Raw genomic sequence first — 21,558 nt, 5'->3', positions numbered from 1 at the left:
ATAACTTTGCCTGGGAGTTATTTTTAAACTGACAGTTTTTATAGTTATATTTACATTTTTGACATCATAACTGGATTACTTCAAACCTAATGACTGGGGGATTTTCTTACTTTTATTTTTATCTTACTTTTCTTCACCTCCAAATTGAACCAGGGCAAAATGCCTCCGGCCGGGCGTGCCGTGGTGGCGTAAGGGTTAACGCGACCCACATTTGGAGGCCTCAAGTCCTTGACGCGGCTGTCGCGGGTTCGACTCCCGGACCCGGCGACGTTTACCGCATGTCTTCCCCCCTCTCCTTCCCCCTTTCCTGTCAGCCTACTTTGAAAAAGGGACTCTAGAGCCCACAAAAAAAGACCCCCTGGAGGGGTTTTAAAAAAAAAAGCCTCCGGCCGACCCCAGGGACATTAGCAGTATTATACAACGACTTCAGTCTATAGAAATGAACATTCAACAGCTGGAGGTGAACTTTGAGATAAATGCTACCTGTGGAAATGAGACAACTCTTCCTCAAATCAACGGAGAGGTCATACGCCTCGCATCAAGCAGCCCACCCTGGAACGCTCTGGGTACCAAGCCGAAGCAAAAGTCTCACACTGCAGATTCGATGAGGCGACTGACAGGAAGAACCCCTCACCTGGACGAATCAGTGTGGCCGGCTCTGAGCTGAAACCCACCTTCAACCTCAATACCTGCTCCACCAAAGAAAAACAAACAAGCAGCTGCAACCAAAACGGTTCCACTGACCCTGCTCCCAAGGACATAGCGACCAGCCCGAGCCTCAAAACATTCTGACTCTGTGGGAATCCCACTGAAAAACAGATTTTCTGTACTCCAGCCTGAGCCTCTGAGTGAAACCTCGCCTTCAAACATCAACAATGAGGCAAGGCCAACACATCCACCCCCCAAAACCCCAAAGGACAAAGCGGCTACCAGGAAAGCGAAAGGTATGCCAAGAGTGCTTATCGTTGGAGATGAGGCAGTAAATGGAATCAGTCATGTTTAAAAAAACTCTGCATCTCTGAGGTCTGAGGCCGGGGTCCAGTCACGTTTGCAATGCCAAGACAACAAGAGTGATTTCTTTTCCTGGTGACACTGTATCTGACTTAACTCACAAAGTTCTCTCTCTAACCACTAATCAGCCAGATATTGAGTCTTTAGTTGTGAATGTTGGAGCCAACGATCTGGCAAAGCAGAAATCTGAGATTCTGAAAAAGGACTTTATCACTCTTTTGAACACTATGGGAAAATTAAAAATGAAGTTATTTCTCAGTGGTCCAATTCTATCACCTCAATGGGGAGATGAAAAACACTCCAGACGGAGCGACTGGTTCCCTTCCTCCTTCTCCCCTCCCTCTCTGCTCATCCACTCATTCACAGGATTCACAAGATACCCATGAAGAAATGTCTTCTGGACCGGAGTTTCTTAAATTTACAGATGGAATGAATCAACAGGTTCGCCTTGGCACGTCTCTCCTTAGCGCTCACGTAGCAGACCTCACTTCATCTAAGCTACCTGCCTCTGACTTCAGAGGATCCACCACTCTGCGTCTCTGATGTCTGAGGCCGGGGTCCAGATTTTATCTTTACACCCGTCTTACCCCAGAATGTGTCTGGCTCCACGGCACTGCAGAACAGGACATTACCTGTCCGGATCACTACAAGAAAATTTACAAGAAACAGAAACATAAAATACAGCTGTTTTAATTCAAACATCAGACTGAAGAACTTTTGGCCTCCAAGTCACTAAAACTAGCTCTTTTAAATATCAGATCTCTCTGTGCTAAAGCTCTATTAATTAATGATTTCATCACTGAGCATAATATAGATGTTATGTTTCTGACAGAAACATGGTTGAATGATAATAATGAATCGATCGTACTAATTGAATCTGCGCCTCCTAACTACAATTTCTTCAGTGAGAATAGAAAACACAAAAAAGGAGGAGGCGTGGCTTCAATATTTAAGAATATCATAAATTGTAGTAAAATCTCTTTGGGTCTCTTCACCTCTTTTGAGTATCTTGGAATTGAGGTTAAAGGCCACAAACGAACTTTGACAGTAACTTTATACAAAACTCCAACTTTTGTGGAAAATTTCTTTACTGACTTGAATGAACTTCTATCTCTTATATGTATTGATTATGATTGTTTAATAATTGTCTGTGATTTCGACATTCATGTTGACAACCCCCAAGACAGAGGGGCAAAAAAGCTCGCTAATATTTTAGAGACTTTTGGTCTAACACAACATGTCAAACAAGCAACACACACTCAAGGACACACACTGGACCTGGTTATCAGTAAGGGTGTGAATATTTCCAATGTCGCCCTGTCGGATCACTTTCTGTTATCTTTGAAAATTCTTTATCCCTTAACCCACTTGGACAAACAACTACTGTCACAAAAAGTTCTTTCAAAGAAAAAACAGCAGAAACATTTAATCAAATCTACTCTTCTTCCTCACCCTTAAGCTGTAATGATGTAAATAAGTTAGTAAATGATTTTCAGGCTAAAGTTTCAGATATTATTGATTCCATTAAAGTGAAGGTTGTGTCTGGTAGGAAGAAATCTCCATGGATCTCCAAGACAACTGCCACAGGGCCCAACGAAAACTCAACTTCATGTTTATTATGACATCTATAAAGAAAAGACTATATAACTGTCACTCAACACTAAAACATGAAAGGGAAGCTTGAGCTTTATTTGCGACAGTTGACAGGCTCACAAACCCTCCTATGATGTTACCGCTTGAATTTCAATCTAATGCAGCCTGCAACCAGTTTTCCAGCTTCTTTTCAGAGAAAATTTTTTAAAAATCAGAGGATTAATCTGCACATCCATACTAAATCCAGTACCAATGTTATGCCCAAACAAAACAAATACAGAAAAAATTACCCAATTTCAACTACTTAACTAGAAAATTTCGGAAGAAATTTAGCCGGGGCCTGCCAAGGCGTGCCCGTCGGTTTGGGCCCGGCGTTGTCATGCTACAAATTGGCATCGATGCTAAAGAACGCTGCAACGTAATCAATAGCATGCTGAGAATCACAAGAACGTTAAGTAAGGTGGACGTGCACCATTCAGTATGATTTAAAATGTTGTCAAGGCTTTTATTTTGGAAGTTTTGTTAAACTTCATTTCAAAGGGCCAAACTAATCCCATGCGTAATAGTCCTTGGGTTAAAATAGTTATATAATGCTCAAAACACAAGTAGCTGATGTAAAAATATTAAAGGCTTTTATTTTGAAATGTTTGTTAAGCTTCATTTCAAAGCGCCAAACTAATCCTATGTTTATCAGTGCTTTGGACGAAAAAGTCAAATAAAGCCAAAAAGAGCAATTACATGATGTAAAAATATTCAAGGCTTTTATTTTGAAATTTGCAGTATGCTTCATTTCAAAGGGCCAAACTAATACCATGTGTAACAGTGCTTTGGATGAAAAAGTCAAATAAAGATAAAAAGAGCAATTACATGATGTAAAAATATTCAAGGCTTTTATTTTGAAATTTTTGTTAAGCTTCATTTCAAAAGGCCAAACTAATACCATGTGTAACAGTGCTTTGGATGAAAAAGTCAAATAAAGATTAAAAGAGCAATTACGTCATATAAAAATATTCAAGGCTTTTATTTTGAAATTTTCAGTATGCTTCATTTTAAAGTTCCGAACTAATACTATGTGTAACAGTGCTTTGGATGAAAAAGTCAAATAAAGGCAAAAAGAGCAATTACGTCATGTAAAAATATTCAAGGCTTTTATTTTGGAATTTTTGTTAAACTTCATTTCAAAGGGCCAAACTAATCCCATGTATAACAGTCATTGGGTTAAATCAGTTATATATTGCCCAACAGAGCAAATATCTGATTAAAAAATATTCAAGGCTTTTATTTTGAAATTATTATTATGCTTAATTTTAAAGTTCCAAACTAATCCCATGTGTAACAGTTACTGAGTTAAATCAGTTATATACAGCCCATAGCAGCAAGTAGTTCTAAAGGCCAGTTCAGTCAACCTCTGTTTCAACTGAGCGTTCCACTATAGTTAGAACTACAGTGATGCGTATTTGTAGTCCTAATCAGCAGCCAATAGCCTCTTGAGTTCCGTTGCTATGGGAAATAAGTTTCTCACCAAGGTGTGAACTGTTAGTGAAAGAGCCTGAGACAGCCTAGAAAATCCTGTCGCATGACTTTGCTCTGAAGCACCGTGACAGAAAACCGTACGGTCTAGATAAATTTCGAAAACATTTTACCGGAGCAGACAGGCGTATCAATGTCAGGACCGATTTTGATACCAATCGTGCGATATTTGTGGACGTGATGGCGATTTCAAAATTATTTTGGGCTCAAAAAATCTCTCCATTTCTCACTCTAGCCGAGATCTAAAGGCCCTGGCTCTCACTCTAATTTTTGGAAAAATGAGAAACTTTGGGTCGCTTAGAGACAAATTGTGGACAAACCGTAACGAGCCGTCTTCACTTTCGAAGAGATCACAGACGTATCTACAAAATGAAATTTGAATGGCATTTCTAGGTGAATTTGTGACGACACAGAAAATCCTCAAAAATAGGGTATTTCTAGGATTTTTCCCATTGACTTATAATGGGGTTTTTTTTCGTTGTTTTTTGTGAATTATGTCGCCACGTTAAGCCCAAATCCCACCAAAAGTAATAGCTCCAATGGCGTGAATTTTCTGCATGTTTTGATACCTCATTTGTAGGTGTGCACCCAGCGGTATGAGCCGCATTAACGGTTACGGATGAAAAATAAAGAATTGGGAGAATAGCAATAGGTTCCTGCCATTGCTTTGCATGGCAGGCCCCAATTATAAAAGCCTAGAAGAAATTATAAGTCAATTAAGCTCAAGTTAATGCTGTCTGGATATCCTACCTACACATTTCTTTAAGAAGTTCCTGTCTATCATTGCTAATGATCTGGTCCAAATAGTAAACTCGTCACTCTCATCAGGTGTTTTCCTTCAGGCTTTAAAATCAGCAGGTGTCAAACCACTGATAAAAAAAAACAATCTGGACAAATCACTACTGCAGAATTACAGGCCGATCTCCAACCTCCCATTCATCAGCAAAGTTATTGAAAAAGCTGTTTGAACAGTTAAATGGCTTCCTAATGATAACCAACTGCTTTGACGTCTTACAGTCTGGTTTCTGGTCATACAACAATATGATGGCAACTACAACATCCTGGACCGGGGAGGGTGTTTGCAGAGATACCAGGTGTTACGTGGACGTGAAGCAGTGCACCACCATCAGAGATATTGTGTTGAGTGCAAGAGGTGGAAAGCTCACCCTGTTCTACCCAGGATGGTAGCCCTCCCTCCAGCCGTACTGTGTTGTTTTGGGCTGTACACCATCAAGATTCAAAGCAGTAACAAGAAAAGGTGGGGAATAGTTTTTAAATGTCTAACTACAATAGCAGTCCACCTTCACTTGATTCCCAGTATGGACACAGATGCATTCTTAATGTCTCTGAGACGCTTTATGGCCAGGCATGGGAAACCCACGGAGATTCTCTGAGACTAGGGGACAAACGTCAGAGGAGGAGAACGTGAGCTCAGGACGTATTTCAAGCTCTTCATCCTGACTTTAAAGAGCAGCAAGCTTGCCAGCAAATCAAGTTTACCTTCAACCCTCCTGGTTCCCCACACTTTAAAGGTTGCTGGGAATGTGAAATTCGCTCACTATAGTCTGCTCTTCAAGTCATCATTTTAGCCCAAATCATCACTGAAGAGGTGCTGCACACTGTTTGGACTAAAATTGAGGGGATGCTCTATTCAAAACCCCTGAGATACACCTCATTTGAAGTAGAGGATCCTGACCCTGTGACCTCCCAACTATCTTCCTCATGGGATAACAGGATGCCTCACTTCCGCAAGTGATCTACTACAGCCCAGAGATTCTTGGGGGGGGGAGATGGAGGCACAGACAAATTCTAGCTGACCATTTCTGGCAAAATTTCCTGAAGTTTTACCTGCCAAGACTTCAAGCCCACCAGAAGTGGCAGACTGAATCAGCCAGTCTACAAGTAGAAGATCTGCTACACTTAGGTGGACCCGTGGCAAGACTTGTCAGCCTGCCTGCCTTCCCCAAGGACAATTAATCACCTCTTTGTATTCAGCTGTTTTTGTTGTTTGTAATCACAGGTAAATACAGGGGCGGCTGTGAAAAAGGCTGCCTAAAAAAAACTTTCATACTGGGCCCTTTAGGGCAGTGGTTCCCAAAGATTTTCTTCATGGCCCCCGCAGTGGTTCCCAAAGATTTTCTGGGCCCCCCTATGGATTACACCCCCCACCCCCCCCAAAAAAAAGAAAAGAAAAAAATATCAACAGGGCACACATCGTTGAACCAGACATAAACCTATACACATATTTTATTTTCAAACTCCACTGAAGTTTATTTCACACTTCAGGTTGCAACAAAACAAACTACAAACCATCTTTACAGTGAAACACTTTTGTGTAACTCTTTTTTTTTTTTCATTCATCCATACCGCTTCCCGCACCCCTCCTGCAATGGCACTGCGCCCCACACTTTGGGAACCACTGCTTTAGGGGATCAGCAAGCAGCATGCAGACAAGGAAAAGGACAGATGAAAAAAGAGCTGCAGAATATTTTTTTTACCGTTCAGATTTTGTGTAACTTAACTCACTGTCTGGAGTTTGTTGTAATCAGCTTTTAATTTGTGTGTGTGTTAATGCAAGTAAGTGACGTTGGAAGTTAAGAACATTGTTTACTTAGTCGAATATAGCAGTTTTTACTCTTATTTGATAGCATGCTTTGTTCACGTGCACATTTAATAAGAGCTATAGTACATGGGTTGTCATGTGGTGTAATTACTTAGAAACTGCATATTTAATATTGCAGTCATTTAATAATTGTAATATTATTTCAGTCATTTATTTATGGATTACTCAGACATTGATGCTGTATTATTATTTATCTGTTCTAGCACCACACAGTTAAGTCAAATTAAGAAATAAATAGCAAGGTCAAGTTAAACCCACTCTAAGTGTCTTTGGAGTCCTGACCAGACTCACCACAGTGATTTGAACATTTCAACCAGCAAATTATAGTCCCTATCTTTTACTGCATACATCCAAGTACAAATGCTTTACTTGAGTTTTCTTTCTTTTCCAGAACTAGTATTATATATTTTTGTATTTATTATGTACTTCAAATATTTGATGTAATTAGTAATTCTGTGAAGTGGGAGATAGTGGTACTGTGGTGGTGCAGGGGTAAAGCATAACCCACCTATGCACTGTAAATGCAAACACTGTATTTAATTCAAAATAGTAAATAGTCTTAAATCAGTTAAAATTGCAATCAACACTCAATTTTAGTAAGTTACTTGGACTTAGGAAAAGTGGATGAAAAGTCTCTCTAACTCACTCTGCTTGAGCTGAGTTAACTTAGAAAGAGGACCTTTTTGATGAATGTGCTTTTTTCTGTTTTGGAGTGTACTTCAACCCTAGTTAAAGAGAAAAGGTAAAGGATGGAAGAAAATTGCTGCAGCTAAAATTAAGTATTGCTTTGGTTTTTATCAATATTATTAGCTTTTGGTATCTTTGCCAATTTTATAATTGTCTTATTTTTACTAAACTTAATTTTATTTGTATTTTATCATTTATCTACTTGGGATGTGTTTGTTGTGAAGCACTTCGATAAGCTGAGGCTTTTGTAAACTTTGACTTTACTTTCATAATACTACATCCAAGTGCAAAGTGCTTTACTTGAGTTTTCTTCTTTTTGTGTTACCTTCTACTTCTTCATATTACAGTATATGTACTGTATATTACTATATTCATTCATTACACACAAACTGATATATTTCAAATGCTTATTTTTGTTTAATGTCAATGATTATTAGTGACAAATAAAACCCCAAATTTAGCATCTCTGAAAATTTTAATATTACTTAACCCCAATAAAAAAAAGATAGTTATGAATGATGACCAAATGAAAAATATGAACATGAAAAGTATGAGCATGTACAGGACTCAATACTTAGTTGGGGCTCCTTTTGTCTTAATTCTGTAATTAAGCAATGCAGTGTGGCATGGAGTCCATCAGTCTGTGGCACTGCTCAGATGTTATGTGAGCCCAGGTTGCTCTGATAGTGACCTTCAGCTTTTCAGTCTGGAGTATCACATCTTCCTCTTCACAATATCCCATAGATTTTCTATTGAGACAAATTTGCTGGCTAATTAAGAACAGGGATGCCATGGTCCTTAAACCAGGAACTGGTAGCTTTGGCATTGTGTGGATGCAAAGTCCTGTAGGAAAATGACATTTCCATCTCCATAAAGCTGGTCAGCAGCAGGAAGCATGAAATGCTCTAAAACTTCCTGGAGGGGTAGGGTTAGGTGGCTGTGTTGACCTTGAGCCCCAGAAAACACAGTTGACCAACACCAGCAGATGACATGGCACCCAAACCGTCACTGACTGGGGAAACTTTGAATGGACCTCAAGCAACATGGATTCTGTGCCTCTGCTCTCTTCCTCTAGGACCTTGAGTTCTAAAGGAAATGCAAAATTTTCATCAAAGAACATAACTTTGGACCACTGAGCAGCTGTCCAGTCCTTTTTCTCTTCAGCTCATGTGAGACACTTCTGATGCCAGGAGTGGCTTGACACAAAGAATGCAACAGCTGAAATCCATGTCTTGCATATGTCTGTGTGTGGTGGTTCTTGTAGCACTCCAGCTGCAGTCCACTCTTTGTGAATCTTCCCCACATTTTTAAATAGATTTTGTTTCACAATTCTCTTCAGGGTGTGGGTATCCCGACTAGTTGTACACTTTTTCCCTACCACATCTTTTCCTTTCTTTCACCTCTCTGTGAATGTCTTTGGACCCAGAGCTCTGTGAACAGCCAGCCTCTTTAAAGACCTTTGAGTGTTTTGAGATAATTAGCTGATTAACTTTAAGTTTAGTATCTTCAATATTAAACCTTTCCAAAACATTCTAATTTTCTGAGATACTGAATTTGGGGTTTTCATTAGTTGTCAGTTTTAATCATCAACATTAAAGAAATAAACAATTGAAATATATCAGTCTGTGTGTAATGAATGAATATAATATACAAGTTTCACTTTTTGAATGGAATTGCTGACATAAATCAACTTTTTTACAATATTCTAATTTTATGACCAGCACCTGAATGGCAGTGGAGTTTGGCCAGTAAGGTATCCCACAATGCATTGGGCCACCAGCAACAGCAACTAATTAAACCACATTATTTGTCACAAAAATTAGTTTTAAGATGTTTAAGACGAAAACATAGACTCCAAAGCTTCATCAATGCAGTCAGTTAATAAAGAATAAGGCTACTTTCAGAGCAGTAGCGTGCTTATTAGCTAGTTTTTAGCAATTACATTTGCATGAAACTGCACCTTGAGTTGTATGCTCATTTTCATGACAAGGCTACTGCCTAATGGAGTAGCCTTGCATACACTTTTTAGTGCTTGTTTTACTTTTTAAAAAATGAACAAACTATCACTGTTTTCCAGTTTTCCTATGTGTGCTTTAATTGTAACTTTCACTGGTAATAATTTACAACACATCTCTAACATAAATTAAATTTATCAACACCATCAGAGCTGAGGCCACTAGTGACAGGTGACGGTGAATTGGAGAGCAAACCCGCAGGGCTATCGATGTGTCTTGCAGGATTTTCCTCAAGTGACAGTCACAGCAAATTTTTATATCAAAGTGACCAGACTGAAGCTGCATATTTTCCTCTCTTCCACTAGCATTTCATACTTTACCAGTGCACCTTAATAAACTCATAAACATGTGTCAAAGTTGTGTTAATGGGCCAAGCTATTTTTGTATGTGGGATAGGGTGTTTGTGATTACTATTGCACAGACAATTAAGAAGAAAAAATTAAAAAGGTAAACTCAATATTGGACCAACATTCTTTTCTACAAACAGCTCTTTTTTTTTACTTTTTACTTTCAAAAACTGTTTTATATCAACACATACACATGTCTACCCCTGTCACAACTCACAATTTACATCTTATTTACACAGATTATTCCAGACATTTAACCCACACCAAGCAAACTGGTCGTACAATTCCAGTTCTGCCAAAAGTCTTCCAGGGAATGTTGATGGAGGAAACAGTCCAACCAAGATACATTTCCTTCAGATAGACATCAGACCCGTTAAGAGACACTTACAGTCATCAACATCCATGGATATATACATTACAATAATTACAGTGATAGGGACAACAGTAGACATAATGAGAATACAAACTAAAGCAATAAAAGTACACAAAGATAATAATACAAAATAAATTTGAACGGTACACAAACAAATAGAGGTGTCAAGGTTACAATATGAAATTAGTTATAGGTCTCCCTTTTGTTTCAAAGGTCTCCATCTTGAGTTGTAGTTTTGAGGTTGTTTTTTCCATGGTGTAGACTTTTCTGATTCTATCTCTGTATTATTGGGAGGCCGTGGCCTCAACCAAGCATATGTTATACATTTCTTCGCAATCATAAGCAAAATTCTGATCAAGTATTTATTGTTTTTGTCGATCATGTCCGAGGTAATTATTCCTAAAATATAAACAGATGTATCCAAATCCAAATAGATACCTAAAATATTTTTTATATCCGTTTGCACCTCCTTCCAAAACTCGAGCACCTTCGGACAGTCCCAAAATATATGGGTAAAATCCCCCAACCTTTCCACAATTTCTCCAACAAAGCCGAGATGTTTTACCATAATTAGATGTGATAACCGGGGTGTTAAAGTAACGCATCTTAACCTTCCAGTCAAATTCCCTCCATGTTGGGCTGTTAGTTAATTTGTGTCCAGATCTAAATGTTTCTTCCCACTCTTCATCTGTTATTATTATATTAGCCTCCAGTTCCCACTTCTCCTTAATTTCCTTATTATCAACACTGGATTCATATTGCAGGCTTTTGTATAGTTTTGAGATCAGGCCTTTTGTTGATTCACCTTTTACTATTGATAATAACATTTCTTCAGTCTTGGTCATATCTGTTGAGATTTTTTGCCATTCACTATGATTCTGGAGATAATGTCTAAGTTGCAAGTATCTGTAAAAATCTGTTTTTTGTAGATTAAATTCCCTTTGGATTTGTTCAAAAGATTTCATTATTGATCCATTAAAAAGCTGTGCTATAAATACCAGTCCCCCTTTTGTCCATCTCTCAAAACCTGTATCCATAGTAGCTGGGGTAAAATCTGGAATCTTCGCTATTTTTACATGTTTTGATATTGAGTCAGGAAAATTTAATTTCTTTTTTATTCTTGACCAAATGTTAATCGTTTCCTTAATCCAGCAATTTTGAATTTTGAGATTTCTTTGAACCCTCCTTGTTGTAAAGGGCAGTGACTCTAGGGACAGATTTGGGCAGGATCTTTGCTCCATATCTATCCAAATTGTCTCTTGATCCTTTGTTAACCATAGAGCTATGGCTCTCAGTTGAGCAGCTAAATAATAGTTCTTTAATTCTGGTAAACCTAACCCTCCATTACTCTTTGAGGATTGGAGTATTTTAAATTTGATTCTTGCCTTTTTATTTTGCCATACAAACCTTGATATTCTTTTATCCATCTCTTTAAAAAAGGAGTTAGGAATGGAAACTGGGAGTGATTGGAATACAAACAATAGTCTTGGTAATGCATTCATTCTGACTGTTTCTACCCTCCCCCCGATGGTCAGTGGTAGGATCTCCCATCTTCCTAGGTCTTTTATAATTTCCTTCTTCAGCTTCTCATAATTTGCTTTGAACAATTGTGAAGTTGGAGGTGTGATAATTATACCCAAGTATCTAAATCCTTTATCAGTCCATTTGAACTTTACTTTATCCTTTAGCTGTGTTGGGCATTCCCCTGATACCATCATTGCTACTGATTTACTTTCGTTACTCGCATACCCAGAGATATTCCCATATTCTTTAAGGCTTTCTAGTAGAGCTGGTACTGACTGGAGTGGTTCTGTTAGGAGTACTAATCGATTGTCGGCAAACAGTGATATTTTATATTCCACCCCCCCCCTCGTCTCTTATTCCCTGGATTTGTTTATTCTGTCTTATTGCTTCTTATTAACCGCGAATAGTAGAGGGCTTAGACCAGGGGTGTCAAACTCAATTTCACCAAGGGCCACTTCAGCATATTGGCCACCCTCAAAGGGCCACATTGACGGTATATATCAGAAATGCCCAAGTGCAGTCCTCCAGACTGCAACTTTTAGATGCGTCCCTGCTAAAACATACCCCAGACAAAAAGTTGACTTCCCTCATTAGCAGCAACTCAGTTCTGTAGAGGCCTATGAATGAGTCAATGATCCAGGTGTGTTAGAGAAAGAACGCATCTAAAGTTGCAGAGTGATAGGTCTGGAAAACTAGACTTGGGCAACCCTAGCATAAATGTATTAAAATACAATGTTAAAAATAAATTAAACAACACCTCATATTGTTAAATGACTGATTTTATGTATTCAAGTTTTAAATATTACATTTGCATGGATGCAAAATTACTGCTCAGTTTAAAAATATGCTCAGTATTTTTAAACTGCTCAGCTAAACTTTGCTCTTTAGCTTGTTAGCTTGTCGATGTTTCAGTTTTATTCCCTGGGAAAATTAATCTTTGTCTGCTTTAAAGATAAGCAGACAAAGAATAAAAACAAGTTTTGATATTAACTCTCAATGTGTTCATTCACAAAACTTTTTCGTTATTTCTTACACAACGAACATGTATTTCACATAAGAACAAAACAATGAGGTGATGTTGCCTGTCCTTGAACACAAAGCTGATCCTCTTCACCCTGTCACCAACTCACACATCCTCATTGTGTTGTGTTGTGTAAATAAACACAAAACAAGCAAAATCAATAAACTATATGCATATTTCAGTATACTGAGTTTTGGTTTTACATTCATTCTATTTAAATTTAGTTTGTTCGTGCTTGTTGTGCTTGACCAGGGGAAAACCGATGTTTTCCCCTGGTCAGTTCGTCCATGTCTGGTTTTAGTTCTATTCTGTGGCAATCCGCAAAATGGCGTGTAGGTTTTCGTCAGTAATGCGCGATCTGGTCTTGGTCTTGTTTAAATTCATTATTGAAAACATCTGTTCGCACAGATAGGTGCTTCCAAACATGGACAAAACACGAGCTGCATGAAGCCGAAGCTGTGGCATCAAATCAGGGGGCAGGAGACGGTAAAAGTCCTCAAACGTCACGGAACTTCGCTCTTTAGCTTGTTAGCTTGTCGATGTTTCAGTTTTATTCGCTGGGAAAATTAATAATCAGCTTGAGGTGACTGCTGCACTCTAGTGGCGAGAAGCCGTAATGTTGGCTGGTAAGAATCTGAAGCCATTATGGGAGATGTAGTTTGTAGTCAATTCGTGCTCAAAACCTATTTTAAGTCAATCAATAGGGCTGTAAAACGGTGGTGGGGGGGAGAGGGCCACATAAAATGACGTAGCGGGCCACATGTGGCCCGCGGGCCTTGAGTTTGACACATGTGGCTTAGACAGTCCCCCTGTCTAACTCCTCTCTTGAGATCAAAAAATTCTGAACAGTTCAGGATTTTGGATTTTTATAGATTACTTTCACCCATTTAACAAATTGCTGTGAAAATCCAAATCTCAATAATGTCTGGTATAGAAAACTCCATTTTACCCTGTCAAAAGTCTTTTGGGCATCTAAACTAATTAAAAGGGAGGATTGTGATTTAAATTTTGTATATGACATTACATTTAATATTCTTCTGATATTGTTTGTTCCCTGCCTCCCCGGAATAAATCCCATTTGGTCTGGTTTAATCAATTGAGCTATATATTTTTCCATTCTTTTTGCCATTATACTTGTTAGTATTTTTAAATCGTTGCATAATAAGCTCACGGGTCTATAGCCTTCACACATAGTTGGGTCTTTACCTTCTTTATAGATTACCGATATAATGGCTTCAGACCATGATTTAGGGGGGTCCCCCTCCGTTAGTGCATAGTTGAATACCTTACATAATACTGGCGTTAGTTCTTCCCTAAATGTTTTGTAGAATTCCCCTGGCAGCCCATCTGTCCCCGGGGATTTGTTGTTTTTGAGGTTTTTAATAACATTCATAATTTCCATGGAACAAAATACCTATTGCTATTTTTATTCCCACTCACGCTCACAATCCCACAGTTTAAAACGATGTAGACAGCATTTTAATGGGCTTCTGGAACCAGGCTCCGTACACCTCTTTCACGGAATTTCGAGCAGAGACTCTGCCGTCCCTCACGGATTTTTGTGCAATTCTATGGTACCTGTTAGTGTCTAGAATTTACAGGGTTTGTGTTACGCGCAGTGACCCTCAGTCACTCGCTGTTTTTCTTCCTGCACGGGGCTCCATACACCTCTCATGGAATTTCGCTCTGGGACTCCGCAGTCCCTCACAGATTTTTGTGCAATTTCAACATAGAATCAACAATCAAAACATGACATTAAGTAAAGTTCCATCATTAAATTTGTAATTGATTACATTTCAAATACAATCCTAAACAGGTGGGTTTTTAGCTGAGATTTAAAAGAAGTCGGTGTTTCAGCTGTTTTACAGTTTTCTGGAAGTTTGTTCCAAATTTGTGGTGCATAGATGCTGAAAGCTGCTTTCCTTCGTTTGGTTCTGGTTCTGGGGATGCAGAGCAGACCAGAACCTGAAGACCTAAGAGGTCTGGAAGGTTGATACAACAACAGCAGATCTTTAATGTATTGTGGTGCTAAGCCGTTCAGTGATTTATAAACTAACAACAGTATTTTAAAGTCTATTCTCTGAGCTACAGGGAGCCAGTGGAGGGACTTTAAAACTGGTGTTATGTGCTCTATCTTCCTGGTTTTAGTGAGAACGCGAGCAGCAGCGTTCTGGATCAGCTGCAGCTGTTTGATTGATTTGTTGGACAGACCTGTGAAGATGCTGTTGCAATAATCAATACAACTGAAGATAAATGCATCAATTAGTTTCTATAGATCTGGCTGAGACATTAGTCCTTTAATCCTGGAAATGTTCTTCAGGTGATAGAAGGCCGACTTTGTGACTGTCTTTATAATAGTAGAGTATTCCTGAAAAAGGTATTCAGGCATCCAGACCCCCTCTCGAAATGATAATGTTGCTACCTTAATTCCTTTCACACCTTTTTAAAAACTATAAGCATCAACAATCATAAGCAAACATAAAAATCTGCTGTGTCAAGTCCAAGGTCTTGAGCGTTGTTCAATTTAAAAACCTGAAAATTAAAATATCATTGTAAAACCTCCTGCACTTTTGGGTTTTCTCTTTGTTTTCTTACTTTTATATATGCAATTGTTTGTTTTTTTAATTACTCATATATGGAAAATATGTTCCTATTGTTTACCGCAGGCATGAACACCGTGCACTTCATGAAGCCGCTGTGCCTCAAAAAGCCCAATGATTTGTGAAACAACTAAAAACAAAGAGAAGCAGGACCCATGATACCATATGCAGATCTGACTTAATCAAGTCAATCATGCAAAGCTAAATTTCCCCATGGAACAACAAATAAATACATTTTCTATTCTATTTGCAGTACTCTTTAAGATCAAATGTATAATCCCATCCAAGCACTAATTTCTGAGGGCAAGAGAACCAATATTTCAGTGCGAAGAATAAATAATAAAATAAATAAAATGTCAAATAATAAAACAAAAAATTAGGCCTTTTCATTTGTACCTGGTTCATGCTGAGCTGGCCTTTCTCCAAGGCCTGGCGAAAACCCATCTTTCCATGGAAGAAGCCTTGAGGGTTAACCAGTGTGGAAATCTGCTGGAGGTGCTGATACACAGGGGTGCCCTCAGACAGGTTGGCATGGAGGCCAATGGGGATTTTGTGTCTAATTTAAGAGATCAAATTAAAAGAATTAAGATGAGAAGAACAGTTATTCACCTTATGTGAATAACATAAGATAAAAATGCACAATTTAAAGAAAACTGTGCATTTTCTTTAATATCTTAATGGTCTTCTGTAAGGTTTCCTGAGACTTCATTTGGTGTTTCTACATAATAAAAATGAACAGACATAAGCATCTCTATCAAGATTAATACCAACTTTGCTAGTACATTTTGTTTAAAACAACTCTGTTTTACTTAAGTACTTTACAAGTCAGACACATAACTTTAGCAAAATACATCAAAGAAATATGAAGAAATAGCATAAAAATCCAAAAATTATGGACGGTTGAAAGCAAAGACCTAAATAAAAAGACCAAAATGTTGCTATATAAGAACAATTCAAATTCAATTTGTACTTTCACCTTTTTAAAATCCCCAGTGGCTGAGCAATATATGGTATGCATATTTCAGTAATTTCAAGAGAGCGCTAATTATTGACTGTGTTGTGATCTGTGTTTTTCTGTGTATTTATTTCGGGTTCTCTGTGTCTGAGTCTCCATGTTGTCCTGTCTCCCCTTGATTAGTTCCAAGGTGTGTCTCATTCCCTGATTACCTCCTGTGTATTTAGTGTCACCTGTGTCTCTGTCGGGTCCTCGTCTCATTTGGCGTCTAGTCTCTGTCGTATGCACCAGTCTGTCTTCCTGTCCTTCAGTTACCTGTTGCTACCGGCGTTGAGCCTTGGCTTCCGCTCAGCCGTGCTGCCAGGTGTTTGGACTGTGTATTCTGGATTATTTTAACATTAAACCTTCATTACTCATCTTACCTGGGTCTACAAGCGTCTGAGTCACCTCCACCTCACACCGCACCTCATGACAGACTTGCCTTTGTTTTTAGCCTTCCTTTGGGAATATTTTGTAAAACCTTCCAAACTGAATGCAATAGCTGGGTTTCCTCCAGAAAACTTGCTAAGCCTGGTGGTCGGGGCACCGAGGCAGTCCTCCAGGGTTTTGTATTAAAAGATGTGCTAAAACTTTATTTGACGGGTTGTGAATAACACTGTCATAACACTGTCATGAACATGACATAACACCTGTTATGAACATGAGTAAGTCTTCATGAATATTTATAACTGTTGTCATAAAGTGTAATTCGGTAAATCATGACCGAATGACTTACCGAGTTAACCCTATGTCAACTTTAACACAAAGTTGACATTATTCAAAATGTCTTTGTTATGACAACTTGACATTAATCAAGAAATCATGATCTGACATAAATTTGTTATAAAAGTATTACTGATTAAACTTTAGCTTTAATAACATAAAGCTACACAATTTTTAAAGTTAAGTCATAACAAAGACATTTTGAATAATGTCAACTTTGTATTAAAAGTGTCATAATTTACCGAATGACACTTTATGACAACAGTTATAAATACTCATGAAGACTTACTCATGTTCATGACAGGTGTTATGTCATATTTATGACATTGTTATGACAGTCTTATTCACAACTCATCAAATAAAGTGTTACCAAAGATGTTAAGTTGACAGGAAACATAAAATATTACTAAATTATATGCTAGTAGGTTGACAGATTGGCGACCTGTCCAGGGTGTACCCTGCCTCTCATCCGAAACGTTCGCTGGAGATAGGCACCAGCACCCCTCACCTTGTGACCCCACTAGGGACAAGAGTGTACAAAAAATGGATGGATGGATGGATATGTTAATTATATGAACTTAGAGAATATTAATGAAGCTAAATTTGATTCAATGGTTTCAGCATAGATAAATTAAAAGATATTAAAATGTTTAACATTTAAATTTAAGATTTTAAGGAGCTGGCAAATTTGCTTTGCAAAAGTTTAGAGAACAATCTTCATAGTTAGATTGTAGCTACAATCTGATGCTCTCAGTTTAATCTTTGAGTTTTAACTGTTCATAAATACATCTTAGTAAACTACAATTATCCCTGGCTGCTTTTAAACTTTGCCAATTAAACTAGGCTCCTCTCCCAGATTTCACTAAATCCATGGTGAAATACTGTTAGTGGTACTGATGTTCTTAACATCAAGAGGGGCCCCTAAGTCAAATTAGGCTCAAGGCCTAATTCAACATTGGAAAAGCCCTATATAATGAGCTAGACCCGCTGCACTGAGCATCTCTGCAGCTGATTGTAGATTTAATCTATGTGGCTTTAGAATCTCTTCTTTTAAGTGTCTGTTGAGTTTTTAATGAGCGCCATATCAGCTCTTTTAGAGCCAAAACTCATGTTTTGGTTGCCCAAGCTTCATGGGACAAATTGTTGTGATCGCAGTGTGGCTGCACAGCAACTTTACTTGTCTTTAAGTAGACAAAGCATTTAATATGCATTGTGTCAATGCAAAAAGTAAATATATATATATATATATATATATAGTGTGTGGTGAGGTTCATAGCTGGTGAGGCACTGACTTAATCATAGTCAGATATATATGTCTAGGCCTGTCACGATAAAAAAATTTGCTGAGCGATTAATTGCCTCAAAAATTATTGCGACAAACGATAATATTGTTTGAAGACCTTTTTACACTGATTTAATGGAAATGACGTAATAATGCATGTGATTTCTTGCCAAAGATAGATACACTTTATTTTCAAAGGAACACTTAACACTGGAACTGATAAACAAAATAAACAAAACAACCAAAAACAAAATGGATTCTCAGTCTCCATTAACAAAAAATGGACTTGAATAAATACTAAACAACATAAAGCCAAAGTGGAAATAAATACTGCATTCAACCTAAAGACTGCAGATTATGAAGTGTGTATATTATGTTGCCCTTCAGTAATAATTAGATTTAAATAGAGAAGACGGGCACATCGACTACCTGATGCAATAGTTCACACTACATGATTTTTTGCTCCTATTTTTCCCCTTATGACAATCTTAGAACGTTGGGCGTTCTCTAAGATTGTTTCTTGCGATTTCGTAACCGATCATCCTGTAGTGTGTGGTGTGTTACGGTAGATCGTCGTTGCCGCTCCGATCTAAATCAGGGGTTTTCCCCGACTGGGAGCTTAACGCAGCCTGTTGAATGTGACAGGTAGCCAATCAGAAAGCGCGGATTCTCCTCCGCGCTTTCTGAGGGGAAATTACGGAGGGGAATCCCAAACAGCTGACACGGCGCAACCCATCGGAGATGATATGTGGAAACAACATTAATGTTTATTCATCATTTCGTGCAAAGAATATAGAAATGACAAGGGGAGGAGTTGGAGCGAAATTACTACCGAAATGATAATGTTGCTACCAGTTGATAAACCTGGTAACTTTTCAGCTGTTCTTCGTTAACGTGACGTAAATAGGTTCTAATGATTTTCATTCAGTCAGGACTTTACGCTGACACTAGCCACATGCATTGCAGGTAGACTGTAGTAAAGCATTGATTAATGCCTGGTTTTAAAATTAGTTCACTGGACTTGTAGCCATTGTTGGACACCACACGGCAGGAACGAACCGATTGAACCTTTATACCTAAGATTTCTGTCAGCTAATGTGTGGTCTGTCAGGTTTTGAAAATGGGCGACAATCGGCCGACAGCTCTAAGATCATAGTGTGCGCTAGTGTGCGCTTTCCTTAGTGGAATCACTAAGGAAACGAGGAAGGAGGGTCAGTGGAGAGCATCGGAGTTGAGCCTTTTTTCATTCAGTGTCATCAACAGAAAGAGAAAAAGGCCAGAAGAGACGATAATGCCGATAATTAAAATGACGTCGATAGTTTTAATTTATCGTACGATTAATTGATTTATCGTTTATCGCACAGGCCTACATACTGTATATCAGCATATACATCAAATAAGACAAAAACTTTTAGGACCTTATGTATAAAAGTGTGCGCAACACTAAAACTTGGTGTAAGGACAAATTTATAAAGGTGTGGCACACACAAAAAATTCAGGTGTATAAAAGCATGAAAGTTTTAATTTCCCCCCCTGCCCTATACCACATTGGACCAGCCCTGCATGACGAGCTAAATCAGTTGCTCTGCACATCTCTCTATTGGATGCAGAGGGACAAAGAAATAGATTTAATTTATGAGGCGCTAGTAGAGACCAAGGTTTTCCATTTTCCAACTGCTGAATTGTTAATAAGCGCCACACAGACTCAATTGGCAGTTTTAAGGAATGGGCTGTCCTGATCTTGGCGGGGCACCAAGCAACTCTGTGGCGCTGCAACAAAAAAAGAAAAAACAGCATGCTGCATGATGTTGAGGTGTGACAGTTCCTCCACAGGCTGAATCCCCACTCCACTAACGCACAGTCACACCGAGCCACACATACCAAACAGGACCACACAGGTTCTGGAGCTACATAAGCTGCCATCCTTTTTAAGGATCCCTGGTTATTCCAGCAAGACAATGCCAAACCACATTCTGTATGTATTAAATTACAACAGCATGGCCTGGGAAAATTTTATGGGTAATATGATTATTAGCTGAATCTAAGCATAGCAGTATTATGATTCTTGTGTGATGCTTGAGCTCATGAAAAAGACTTCTGAAGGAGTTTAGTTTCTCTGGCCTTAACATTACCATGAAGTCATTGAATTGTTTTTTATCTCTCATGGCTCCTAGTGAAAGAAGATGTGCGCTCGCTGTCTGTTCTGTAACCAAGTAGATTATCAAACTATGTGAATGTTATAAACCTCTCCCTATAAAACTGTAAGCTGTGTTCTGCTCCAGGCTCTTTCTCCTGACTGGATTCAGTGAGCAGAGACTTCGAACGCTGTAAAGCCTTTCCAATACCAATTAAGAATATATTCTTTCTCTGGTTCTTGAAACAATTTTGCCTCACTCTTTGTTAAAGGAAAATTTCCACAACAATAGTAAAAGAGTGCAGGTACTAGACTGGCCTGTCTGCAGTCCGGACCTGTCTCCTATTTAAAAGGTATGGCGCATTATGAAGCACAAAATATAACAACAGTGACCCTAAATTGCTGAGCAACAAAAGTCGCACATCAATCAAAAATGGGAAAGAAATTCACATATGAAGCTCCAACAATTAAGCTTAAACTTGAAGCAAACAGAATGTTGTTAAAAGGAAAGGTAATGTAACAAAGTGGTAAGCATGGCCCTGTCCCAACTTTTTCGGAACGTGTTGCAGGTAACAAAATCCAAAAAAGTGAATATTTACAACAACAACAAAAAAAAAACACATTTGAAAATTAAATATCTTGTCTTTACAGTGAATTCAACTAAGTATAGGTTGAAAATGATTCTGCTTTTATTTATGTTTTGGAATTAGAATTTATTGTTGGCACAATGAGATTAAAGTCAGCTCCAGCAGCGCAAACAAATAAACATAAATGTGATGACGTTATTTACAATATTAAATCAGCTAAATTTATATATTCATTCATACACACATAAAACCACCTCATAAATAGTGCATGTGAGCGTTGAGGGTGTTAATTGCTTTTAGGAAGAAGATGTTTTTGAGTCTGTTTTTCTTTTTACACAACATCCCAACATCATTAGAATTGTAGTTGCGAGGGATTTACCCCCTCAACAGGTGTTGTTGTTTTTTGTGCACCCTGTATTGTTGCTTTATTTAATATTTTGTTTTGATCATCCTCTCTTTCCTTTGAGGTCATGTGTTGCCATGGAGGCGCGCCCATGAGCAGTGATGCCTAGGA

The 21,558-nt window shown here is 38.3% G+C and overlaps 1 protein-coding gene across 1 annotated transcript in view; it reads right to left on the bottom strand.

Annotated features, from left to right (window-relative positions):
• ydjc (YdjC chitooligosaccharide deacetylase homolog) overlaps positions 1 to 21,558 on the bottom strand; it is a 34,488-nt gene that overhangs the window by 11,679 nt on the left and 1,251 nt on the right. The window contains exon 3 of the mRNA XM_023343716.1: positions 15,721 to 15,880. Within this exon, the coding sequence (XP_023199484.1) occupies positions 15,721 to 15,880 (160 nt within the window). The remainder of the gene's footprint in view (positions 1 to 15,720; positions 15,881 to 21,558) is intronic.

Source organism: Xiphophorus maculatus, chromosome 12 (assembly GCF_002775205.1).
Source record: "Xiphophorus maculatus strain JP 163 A chromosome 12, X_maculatus-5.0-male, whole genome shotgun sequence".
In the NCBI taxonomy this organism is placed as follows: Eukaryota; Metazoa; Chordata; class Actinopteri; order Cyprinodontiformes; family Poeciliidae; genus Xiphophorus; species Xiphophorus maculatus.
The sequence above is the reverse complement of the archived record's forward strand: the minus strand, read 5'-3'. Positions and strand labels throughout refer to the sequence as shown.